At 41.1% G+C, this 12,780-nt stretch overlaps 1 protein-coding gene across 1 annotated transcript in view; it reads right to left on the bottom strand.

Moving 5' to 3' along the window:
• Positions 1–4,404, bottom strand: part of LOC123746401 (rac GTPase-activating protein 1) — a 44,240-nt gene extending 39,836 nt beyond the window's left edge. The window contains exons 1-2 of the mRNA XM_045727915.2: positions 4,276–4,404; positions 4–107 (exon numbers count right to left, since the gene is read on the bottom strand). Of these exons, the coding sequence (XP_045583871.2) occupies positions 4–76 (73 nt within the window). The 5' untranslated portion in view covers positions 77–107; positions 4,276–4,404. The remainder of the gene's footprint in view (positions 1–3; positions 108–4,275) is intronic.
• Between the last annotated feature and the right edge of the window lie 8,376 nt (positions 4,405–12,780).

Below are 12,780 nucleotides of genomic sequence, written 5' to 3'. Positions count from 1 at the left end.
TACTCTCCTCTGCTGGGTCAGCAAGGACCTGCATACATCGGATGAGGTCATCGAACTGTGCTGTTAACGACTCCATAGTGCTCGACTTTTAATTCACCAATACTTCTCTGAAATCATAACGAAGGTAAAAAATAGTCCTGCAGTCTGTTAGTACAGCAGCTCATAACATTCCAACATCAAATACAACTATTTTTACTTACTGTAACTGACCCCAAAATTGATTGTTCCAATCTGCTTTAAATATTATTGACAAAATTCCATATTAATCAAAGTACAGTAGTATAGTTTAACAATGATAAGCCTAAAGTAGCTATTCATGCAATGAAATGCACGAATTGTCTGCCACCTGCAGCAAAACAAAATAAAACTAGCAACAAGGGGTACAGTACATCGTTAGATAAAGCTAAACACCAAAAATGTCTAGAACTCTTCAAATATACTAGTCTAACACATTCACCTGGCATTTATAAATAAAATAATTTATTTAGGTAAAAGTACATACTGTATGTACATAGAAAATAAGTTACAAGCAGAATGTTGGATTTCTAGATAGAGTTAGTATATACTATTCCTAAAGCCACTAACACACTGTTTTGGACAAGATGTGGGGAAAAAAATTGTCTGTGATACAGCCTGCAAAATTCTTCTCCAATGAATCCCATGTTACTGAAATTCCAGGTAATGACATCACAGACTGGGTTGCCCTTCATGCTCATGAGCCGAATATCTGAGCCCCTAATTACGTAAGCATCTTATTCTCAAGAGCAAGACGTCAAGACACGGAATGAGTACCTCATTAGTCTCAGGACCAAGGCCCTCAGTAGGCTTCTGTTGAATTCCACCCCAAGTTTGGGCATGCTACCTAAACCGGTAGAGTAATTGGAGAAGCTTGAACCATGTGTTATTACTCCTCAAGCACACCTACCCCAAACTAATCACATCCAACTTAACCCATCACTGACAAATGGCTGCAGTTACTAGACCCAAACTTCTTCTGAAGGCCACAGGTCTTGGAAACCCCCAAATATTCTAATATTTATCTGTACAATTTCGTACATTTGTAGTTAGTGGCATTATGATTTTAGTCTTTCCATTAGTACAGTCTGTACAGGACTTTACAGCTCTGGTGCTAGGATACTAACAGCTGGACAGATACCAGTGACTTTAATCTATACTATACTAACATTTCAAAAACATTAAATGGATAAATCACTGGTGTGCAAAAAAAATAATATAGCCCACTGCATTAAAACCTACCAAATGTTTGCATCATTTAGGATACAGCATCAATTTCAACTCAAAACATATTTAGTGGATCTGTAGAAAAGAACCTAAATAGGACAATAGTGGGTCTTCAAGATTATCTCAATCATCTTATGAGTTAACCCTTAATAAGCCAGAAAAGTTTGGATATGTTGGATCATGGTTCCATGTAGTTTTTTCCCATAACATTGGTTACAATCTTATAAATTACTCAATTCATTAAAGTTTACAATTCAAATCCAGTAAAACTGAATTCAGCACAAAAAAAAGGAGGATACCAACAATAAAAATGTAAACCACAATCTGAAAAAATTTAAGTCTCTTAATATAAGAATTCGACAAGCTTATATACTGCAGTCAATTAAAATAAAATGTTACTGTACTTATAAAACTACCAAAGCAGTACAGTACTCCTACTAGTAAAGGTTTCACCACCAATTTTAATACAAATTTCTTGTTTGTATCAAGGGAGAAAAAAAGCAGCAGCAAATAAGCCATTACACAAAGGATTACCATGATAGTGAAATATGGAGACGAGTACAAAAAAAAATTCAGAGACGACAGGAAAGATTACTGGGTGGGGGGGGGGGGGGGGTGGGGGGGGGGGGTCAGCTTGTTCATTACACTCACTCATCTGCACTGAGCTGCTAAACACCATAATGTGGTGGAAGTGCTGCTAATCAAAAAGATCATAAATGTTGTTATTGTCATGGCATACAAGTGACCAGAGACGAATCTTAGCAGTTTAATAACCAACTAATGAAAATGGAATATTTTTTTTTTTTTTTTTTTTTTTAAATATATACAAGAGTTGTTACATTCTTGTAGAGCCACTAGTACGCGTAGCGTTTCGGGCAGGTCCCTGGAATATGATCCCCTGCCGCGAAGAATCGTTTAAATCGTTACTGCTTACAAATCCAGCCCCAATCATCAATTGCTTGGGAACCTCAACCTATGGCACCTAAAATGGAAAGATGTGGCAACTACTGTACAGTTATATTCGAGACAATCTCGGGGAGTAGTTTAAATGTCACACACAAATGACCACTTGCAGATGCGAGGCAGATTTGCCTTAAATCAGCAAAAAAAATAGAACCAACTAGAAAACACAATCTTATTTTAATAGATAACCAACTTGATCAGGAACAATGATTGCAAATACAGTACTCATTACTCGGATTACAACCTAATTCAAGTTGTCAAAAATGGGCAATAGACCTGCACAGCCAGTTCTAAATCCTAGGAGGAGGAGGAGGATTCAGCAAATTCATTTAATAAGAACACATTGACTGGGAATTAATAAACCTAGACTTCACAGAAATAAGGAGGTTAGATCAGCTAGAAAATACAAACGCAAATCAATGCCTCAAAACAAAACAAAAAAATAGACTTAGTATCTCTAGAAATATGATCAAGCCACATAATACAACAGAAAATCTGCAAACTGGAGCTAGAACGACATTCCCTCTAGAGGCGATGATAACTTGAACCCCCTATCCTAGCCCAAGAATGGCAAAGGAGGCTATGTGGAGGGACAAACAATTAAGCTAAAGCTACAAGAATCATACAAAAGTTAGGAGTAGCAAAAAGTCATTGGTGAAAGGGAGGAATCCAAAATATTTGGCTGCTCAAAATGCTGTGTTAGTGGCATTGCAGGAATAAAAACATCACTAATGGATCCTTGTAATCTCACCAACCTATTGTACCTTACTGTAAATACAATATTATTATTACACACAGAAATCATAATAGCGTGATGCATCATATGAACAAATACACAAGGGCAATGATGAAGGTTCGAACTTGTGTCATGCCGCAGCCTACTAAGGAACTTCTGGGATCATCCCAAACGAAGGTTCAAACCCTCGAACAAATCCACAAGGGCCCGTGATTATTTTTACTTTTTTTCATATACAAAATCTAAAACTACATCAATCATTGGCCCCATGCACATGATATAGAACTTTTTCACAGACGACAACAAATAAATAAGCAAAATACAGGTACTGTACTATACTAGGTGTACAGTACGATTCTGTTTTACTAAACTCACCGCGTACGCATTACATCAGGCCTAATGTCAAAACAGGAGACACTATTTATTCACCAATGTCTTGCCTAGGATATAGCAATATAAAAACCACCCAGTGCGTAAAAAGTGACATTTCGATTCTATTTTAAAAATTGGAGAAGGGGACCCGAAACAAATCAATGTTTTCATTTTACCACCTACTGGAATGGTATGGGGTGCATAATAAATGAACTATGTGTGTGGGGTTTGGATTATTTGTTAAAGTCACGTTTATTTGGTCAATACAATATTTTTCTCACTGGGAAGACCCGAGTGACGTGACCTGCCGGAGGCCGCTAGTGTGACCTGGCCGCAATACTTGCTTATTGTAGTCTTAACCAGATATGAGGGGAGGGGGGGACCCTCGACAAGCCGACGGCTTCCTGTCCTCGTCGAGGCCACTAGGGTTAGTGGCCCCTCAGGTAACTCTGGTAAAAATCAGGTTATTGACGAGTATCCTGGCCGGGGAGGATTTACTGGGCGCAATTCCTTAACTGTAGCCTCTGTTTAACGCAACAGTAAAATGTGTACTTGGATGAAAAAACGATTCTTCGCGGCAGGGGATCGTATTCCAGGGACCATAGGATTAAGGACTTGCCCGAAACGCTACGCGTACTAGTGGCTGTACAAGAATGTAACAACTCTTGTATATATCTCAAAAAAAAAAAAAAAAAAAAAAAATACAGCCTTCCTGGCTCAAAGTCCATAACCAGATATTGACAAAAGTACATAGACAAATATTACTACAATACAATGTAAGAGTTGTCTTGTCCCTCCAGGAATACATTTAGGCCAAATGATACAACTGACACTGGATAAACCCCCACACAACCTCACCCAAGTGGGTGGACATAGTAATTCACTCTTTACTTAACTCAAAGTCAATCTTAGGTGTATATATAAGAGTAAGGCGCTCGGCACCAGAGAGCACACCAACATACCAGGAGCAGCGCCGCCCCGCCGACCGGTCACACCAAGCCACCAGTGTTTAATATCCCGGCATCACACTCGTTCCTTCCTCCACCAACACAAACTCGTAACTTGCCGCCTACCGATACCCACCTATAAGATATTGGAACCCTCTTGCAGACACGGCAATATAAAACAAGGGAGCATAATACGTACAGAAATAGGAAGCTTCAAATATAGATTCAGAACTCAAGACGCGGGTAACAACGCTTCTGATCCCGTTTACCCAATGCTCTATGGACGTTACGTTCAAATAGTATATACGCAGCGAAATTTAAAACGCCAGAATCTCCTTAGTAAAGAATGTGGTACAAAAAATTGGATTAATATCTACATATGATAATTTAAAATTCGCACAAGCCTGTCAGTTACCATTTGAAGATCATTCGCACATCTGTATGATTAATGACTAACTATAAATAGCTGTTATACTGTACATAAATATATAGTGTTACATTGTAATTGCCCGAATTAGGCTGGGATATCGATATCTATGGCAGATGGCTGCAGGTAATGAATCCCCCCAATGGTGAACATTCCAATTGTAAACTATGTGAACAAGAGCCAAGACATACTCTCTAACACGGTATCTGTGATTGCCCTGTTATAAATGACTTCAGACCAAATGGTATGAGGTACTTTGAACACTGTAATTACTTCATAAATTCAGGAATATTGGAAGATATTCTTGTGCTGTACCAATATTTTGCTACTGGAGGCTAATAGATCAGCCTTACATTTTATGTTTTAGTCAGAGTTTGTTTTTGTATTGAGGCTGGTATTTTCTTCCCTGATTCCATGTATGGCTATACCATCCTGTGAGATGGGAATATTAGATGAACTTATACTAAGTTTTTGAGCAACACTGTGTAACCTTTCATATAGAATAGGGTAGTAGCACATTGCTCTGTATTCCTAAGCTTGTTAATACAAAAAATAATAAAAATAAATACCGTATATATGAAAGGCGATTAGAATACAACTCAAAATATTTATTTATTTATTTATTTATTTATTTATTTATTTATTTATTTATTTATTTATATACAAGAAGGTATATTGGGTTGTGAGAGTACATAGTACAAGAGAAGGTAGTGATTCAACTATATAAAATCTCTGGTGCGCCCCATTTGGATTACTGTATCTAAGCATGGAGACCTCTCATCTTACGGACATAGCTGCTATGGAGAAAGTACAGCACCGGGCAACAAAAATCATTCCAGAGCTAAGTCATCTCTCGTATCAAGAACAGTGGCCACGTGGCTAACAACACTGTAAACCAGGCATGACAGGGCGAATCTTGTTGAAACTTAAAATACTGAACAACTTTTAGGATGTTGATCCGGATCCTTTTTTCAAAAGGTCAGATGTAACACAAACAAGGAGCAACGGTTGCAAGCTTAACATGTCACAATGTAGGACTGAGAACAGGAGATGCTTTTTCATCCACAGGGTTATAAACACATGGAACCGCCTACCCGCTGAAGCCGTAAATGCCAACTCTCTTGAATTTCAAAATCCAACTGGAAAAGATTATCAAGGCAAATGGGGGGGGGGGACCTTCGACAAGCCACCGACTTCCTGTCCTCGTCGAGGCTACTAGTGTCAGTGTCCCTCAGGTAAACAGGTAAATACAGGTATAAGGAAACTTGAACAAACATTATCCGACTTACCAGCCGACCATGTAGGTGACGGCTGGTGGTGCGCGCTGCGTCTCTCCTCCAACGTTCTAGATACCTTTGAGGGTTTTCAGACCCCACTGTTACGTGGCACGCATTCTCATCACGACGTTCTCCCGGTCTTAGAGGAAGGATCTGGGGGAAAGTTTTCCTGAACAATACACATCACAGTAAGGTGAACAGATTGGAGGTGAAACGCCGCCAGTTTCCTAAGGTACCTTGTGATCTACACGGCCTCAGTATCAAGATCCTCAGCTCACTCAGGATAGGATGAGTTCTCCTGGTTTAACAAAGGTTCATCATTGCCTTTGATGATGATAGGCGCCGTTGATAGTGTTTTTGGAAATAGCAAGGCACAGTGTCCTTTATCATGTCATTCCCAAGTTCTTTAAGATCAAAGTGCTCGATATCAGACCGAATATATATTGTATGTACTAGCTCTACCTATAAGTCAACCAATCCTTGTAAAAATTTATTGTATGTATGTACCTTACCTAAATAAAATTGTATTGTATAAAATTGTATTGTATTGTATTGAATAAACGTAGGAACTTAATTGCAGTATACCACAATCGCATATACCTGTTGCTTTCAAGCATTACTGACATCTGTGGTTACAAAGTCAGATGCTACAAGCCCCTGGGTGACCGTTTAGCCAGGTATGTGGTCTAACATGTTGTTGACATTGATGCAGACGACATCGAAGCGCAACTTTAGGCTGTGGACATTCCAGTCTTCGGTGTCAGGAAATTTATGCGTAGGACTAATGGTGAACTGTGTGATACCGGCACTGCCCTACTTACTTTTCTCAACTTCTTTCCCCCCTGATCGGATTTGAATTAACGGCTTCCTCCATAAACTGGAGGTGAACGTTAGCCCCGTCCCACTCAGTGCTTTCGGTGTAAAGGTTTTCATCATACCTCGAAAGGCTGCACCAATCTCAAATGTGGGAAATGCTCTGGTTCCCATTACACACGTGACTGTGTGTCAGATATATTCTGCTGCTCCAACTGTGGTATTCATCATGAAATTACTCTCAAACAACGTCCTTCATACGCAGCGGCGCAAACTAAGGCTCTCCCCGTCGTCAACCTGCATTACAGTCGTGCTCTGCAACATCCTAACTCAGTCCGTCATCAACCTCTGCTTTCCACTTCGCCGCTACCTTTGCTTGTGCCTGATCTGTCTGTCACTGACATTCCTGTAATCACAGAGTCCAAGTCTCTCCCACACACTGTACAACTGACTCCCGATCTTGTTGACACACTTGTCACTCGCATTGCAGATGCACTTGAGAAGACGCTGGACCGCCTCCTAACTAAATTCTTTCCGCAATTCTTCCAACCCATTTCTGAGGCTGCCCCAACGCACCCTTCCTCCGCATCTCCTATAATTGACATCCAACCTCCGCGGCTATCCTTGCTGTCTACAAAACGTTTGAACTGCTGATGCTGGAAAACGTCCTCAATAACTCCTTCGCGTGCCTTACCCGAGTCCCTTCCTTGGCTGACTTGCCACAAACCCCAACCCCTGGCACTAAAAGGAAGCAATCCTCAGCTGTCCCAACTTCCAAGCGTCCTGCCACTTTGCCTGACAAACCACATAAACTATACTCTCCGCGACTTATCCTCACTCCACTCCCAGCTCTTCCTCACGCTGTCTTACTGGCCCGTCTAAAAAGATCAGTGCGATTGCGTTCCAGGTTGGTTGGTTGGTAAAGATTAAGCCACCCAAAAGGTGGCACGGGCATGAATAGCCCGTAAGTGGTGGCCCTTTTGAGCCATTACCAGTATCAAGAGCTGATACTGGAGATCTCTGGAGGTGCGACTGCACCCTGCGTGACGGGAGATGTCTCCCGTGTTTATTGATTGCGTTCCAGACGTAAAGATGATTAATAAAGATTAAGCCACCCAAGAGGTGGTATGGGCATGAATTGCCCGTAAAGACGGTAAGTTGTTGTTATAGATTCAGCTACTCGGAACAAGTTGCAAGTAGCACGGGCTATGGTGAGCCCGTAGTGGACTTACCTGGCACAGGAGCGGTGCTGTCTCCGAAAGACGGTAAGCTTCGGAACCCGTTTTTTTTTTTTTTTTTTTTTTTTTTTTTTTTTTTTTTTTGAGATATATACAAGAGTTGTTACATTCTTGTACAGCCACTAGTACGCGTAGCGTTTCGGGCAAGTCCTTAATCCTATGGTCCCTGGAATACGATCCCCTGCCGCGAAGAATCGTTTTTTCATCCAAGTACACATTTTACTGTTGCTTAAACAGAGGCTACAGTTAAGAATTTGCGCCCAGTAAATCCTCCCCGGCCAGGATACGAACCCATGACATAGCGCTCGCGGAACGCCAGGCGAGTGTCTTACCACTACACCACGGAGACTGCGGAGTTTATGTAACTTACCCTACCCTCACTTAACCTGTCCCAACCTGACTTACCCCAAACCTTATACACATTCACCTCATTTCTTTACTTACATATATGAGTTCTTACATTCTTGTTCAACTACTAGCACGCATAGCGTTTCATATTTCTAAATGTGTTCGCACTTCTCTTCCTTTCTCATATCTACTGCCTCCCAAATATCCTTCGCCTCCCCACCACCGTCTCTTGCATTCATCCCACAATTTCCATAGTAGGTCGACGCTTTGCTCTCATCATTACTGCAACTTCTCCTCTTTCCCATCTTGAGTCCCTTTCCACTCATATGTTTATTTTGTCTTTATCAAGTTCAAGTTCAAGTATGTTTATTGAGCCAAGAAAAAATACATCTCAAAGAGATAGAGTAGCTTAGGCTATTTTTACCCCCCCCCCCCCCCCTCTACTTCAAGTCCCTCAAGGGGCGCACAGATTCAGTGAGTACAACACAAATCACAATACAAGAATCTCATTTAACATTGCACTATCTTTATCCTCACCCACATAGAAGACGTCGTTATCTTCCCGTCTCTGCCACATCCTGTCCATTGATGCGCCACTGTGAGTGCCGCATCTTTCTACATTACCACTCGTGTAGTCATTGGGAGGAAGAACCTTCATACAATCTGCACGTATTGCGAAGAAGAAACATCATCCTGCTCTCGGAATTGAACGTTGGACCTTACGACTGTGAACTGAATGATCTGACTACTCCTCTACAAGACCTATTTAGTCTCATTTCTTCTATATTTCACTACTTTTCTGTCACTAATGTGCTAGTTGACGTATTTATATGGTGAAATTTGTAATTTATCCCCTAATTTACACTTTATAGCATACTGTTAACTTGTTAGCCGGTGTTAAATAGTGTTAGTGGATGGTTGTAATGTTGGTGGCACTAGTAATGGTAGCGCAGTGGTGATGGGAGTGCTTATCACTATACTCCCATCAGTGGTGATGGGAGTATAGCGGGACCAAAGAGGCAGAGCTCTGCCCCGCAAGAACAACTAGGTAAGTACACTCACACACACACACAGCTAACATTAGAACTGCCTTCAGAAACCTGTATAAGGATGATGATTGATTGATGAAGATTAAGCTACCCAAAAGGTGGCACGGGCATGAATAGCCCGTAAGTGGTGGCCCTCTTGAGCCATTACCAGTATCAATAGATGATACTGGAGATCTGTGGAGGTGCGACTGCACCCTGCATGACGGAAGATGTCTCCCGTCCTGTGTAAGGAATCTTTCAGAACCTTGTATACCACGTATGTAAGGCCAATCCTGAGTATGCAGCTCCAGGATGGAGCCCGTACCTTGTCAACCACAAGACGAACCTGTAAAAAGTTCAGAGGTATGCCACTAGGCTAGTCCCAGAACTAAGAGGCATGAGTTACGATGAAAGGTTGAGTGAACTGCACCTCACGTCGCTGGAAGACAGAAGAGCCCGGGGTGATATGATCACCACATACAAAATTCTTAGGGCAATTGACAGAGTAGAAAAGGATGGATGGTGGCACAGGTGGCACACGCACAAAGAAGGGACAGATGGAACTTGAGTCCCCAATCGAGCCAGAGGCATTAGAAAGAACGTTTTCAATGTCAGAGTAGTTAGTAAATGGAATGCACTAGGCAGTAATGTGGTGGGGGACTGACTTCATTCACAGTTTCAAATGTAGGTATGATGGAGCTTTGAGCTCAGGAACCTGTACACCAGTAGATTGAGGAGATACCAACCTTGAGGATACCTTGAGGATAGATACCTTGAGGAGATACCAACTTTAATCTACAAAAAAGCCTCCAGATCTTTAGCCCCTGCTATTGCTTTGCTCTTCAACAAGTCACTTGAACTCCAAACCTTTCCAGATATTCTAAAAAAAGCGAGAGTAACGCCTGTCCACAAATGTGGTGATCTCACAGATGTTAACAACTACAGACCTATATCAATCCTGCCAAACTTGTCAAAAATTTTGAAAAACTAATCTATAAGCAGCTTTACTCATATCTAGCCAAACTCAATATACTTAGCCCTTGCCAATATGGCTTCAGGCCCAAAAAAAGCACTAACGATGCACTTATTAGTATGCTTAACTCGATTCATACAGCTCTTGATAAAAATGAGTTCCCTGTTGGGTTATTTGTGGACCTGCGTAAAGCTTTCGATACTGTCAACCACCAAAACCTTCTTCTTAAATTACATCATTATGGTGTCAGAGGACACTCCCTACAATACCTCAAATCCTACCTTACTGACAGGCTCCAATGTGTTTCTGTGAATAATACAATTTCTCCCACCCTACCCATCAACATTGGTGTTCCCCAGGGCAGCATACTTGGCCCTCTCCTCTTTCTCATCTACATTAATGACCTTCCAAATGCCTCCCAACACCTCAAACCAATTCTATTTGCTGACGACACAACCTTCATTTACTTCAGTCCTGATCCCCTTGATCTAAATGACACAGTAAATACTGAGCTAAATAAAGTCCATCTGTGGCTAACTGCCAACAAACTCACCCTTAACATTGACAAAACTTTCTATATTCTGTTTGGCAATAAATCCTCTAATCAAATAAATCTCAAATTAAACAATACCCAAATTTGTAACAAATTAGATGGCAAATTCCTTGACATTCTCATTGACCACAAGCTGAATTTCCAGGGACACATTCTAAACATATCAAAAAAAGTTTCAAAAACTGTGGGCATTCTTTCTAAGATCAGATATTATGTACCACGCCCTGCCCTGGTGACTCTCTATTACTCCCTTATCTATCCATATCTCAACTATGGTATTTGTGCTTGAGGCTCTACTACCCAAAATCACTTACGTCCTCTAATTACTCAACACAAAGCTGCTATTAGGACAATATCCAATTCTGGCCCCAGACATCATTCGGTACCCCTACTCAAATCTCTGAATATGTTAGACATTAAGTCACTGCACATTCTCTCATGTGTATTATACATATATAAAACGCTAAACTATAATGCCAATCCTGATCTCAAAAGCTTCATAGAAGGTTGTAACAGAACCCATGAGCACCACACCAGAAATAAATACAGTTTTGATATTCCTAGAGTACGACTTAATCAAACCAGAAATGCTCTACAAATCAAGGGGCCCAGAATGTGGAATGACCTTCCCAACCATGTTAAAGACTGTACCTCTCTCAACCAGTTTAAGTTAAAAACGAAGCTATACCTAATAAATTCCCTGTAACCTACCTTACCCCTCTGTTGTCAACCCATGTATGTTTTTTTTTTTTTTTCAAATCAACGCTGTTTGAATGTAATTTTCTGAAATAATTTGTAATTGTATTTGTGCTGCTTTTTCAACAATGTTCCCCCCCCTCTTTTACCTCTATTTTTATTTGTACTCAACACATCTTATTCTTTTTACCCATTAGTTTTAAGCTTTAGTCATTAATGTTTTTCCTGCCCGAAACGCTTTGCGTAATAGTGGCTTTAGGCATTGTATGTACTAGCTCTATCTATAAAGCCAACAAACTTTGTAAAATCTCTTTATGTATGTACCTTACCTAAATAAAAATTATTATTATTATTATTATTGACGGTTGAGAGGCGGGACCAAAGCGCCAAAGCTCAACCCCTGCAAGCACAACTAGGCGAGTACACAAATACGGTTAACAGTGTCCACGGGAGACGGAGGTCTAGCTCCTTGTCTTATGTCCCACCATTACAACTTAACAGTTTTGACGTTCAAATTATTGTAGAATCTGGCCTTAAAAGTTGTGGATGGAGGTGGCTTCCACATTATCTTTCAGTGCATTCCATTTGTTGACCACCTGTACATACCTGGTTCTGGGAGTTCTTCTACTCCCCAAGCCCGGCCCGAGGCCAGACTTTGACTTGTGAGGGTTTGGTCCACCAGGCTGTTGCTTGGAGCGGCCCGCAGGCCCACATACCCACCACAGCCCGGTTGGTCCGGCACTCCTTGGAGGAAACAATCTAGTTTCCTCTTGAAGATGTCCACGGTTGTTCCTGTAATATTTCTGATGCTCGCTGGGAGGACGTTGAACAACCGTGGACCTCTGATGTTCATACAGTGTTCTCAGATTGTGCCCATGGCACCTCTGTTCTTCACTGGTTCTATTCTGCATTTTCTTCCATGTCGTTCACTCCAGTACGTTGTTATTTTAGTGTAGATTTGGGACCTGTCCCATTTACTCTTACAGGGTTCGAATGTTTCCCAACATTCCTCCGGTTCATTTGCATTCCCAGCGTCTATCTGTGTCCTCTTATGCTACTATATCTCCGTTTGAAGTGGCTATCCTTATCCACCTTATCTATTCCCCTCAGTATCCTATATACTGTGAATCATATCCCTATCTAGGATTGAGAGATTACATTCAACTA

The sequence above is a fragment of the Procambarus clarkii genome, chromosome 80 (assembly GCF_040958095.1).
Source record: "Procambarus clarkii isolate CNS0578487 chromosome 80, FALCON_Pclarkii_2.0, whole genome shotgun sequence".
NCBI classification, from domain to species: Eukaryota; Metazoa; Arthropoda; class Malacostraca; order Decapoda; family Cambaridae; genus Procambarus; species Procambarus clarkii.
The sequence above is the reverse complement of the archived record's forward strand: the minus strand, read 5'-3'. Positions and strand labels throughout refer to the sequence as shown.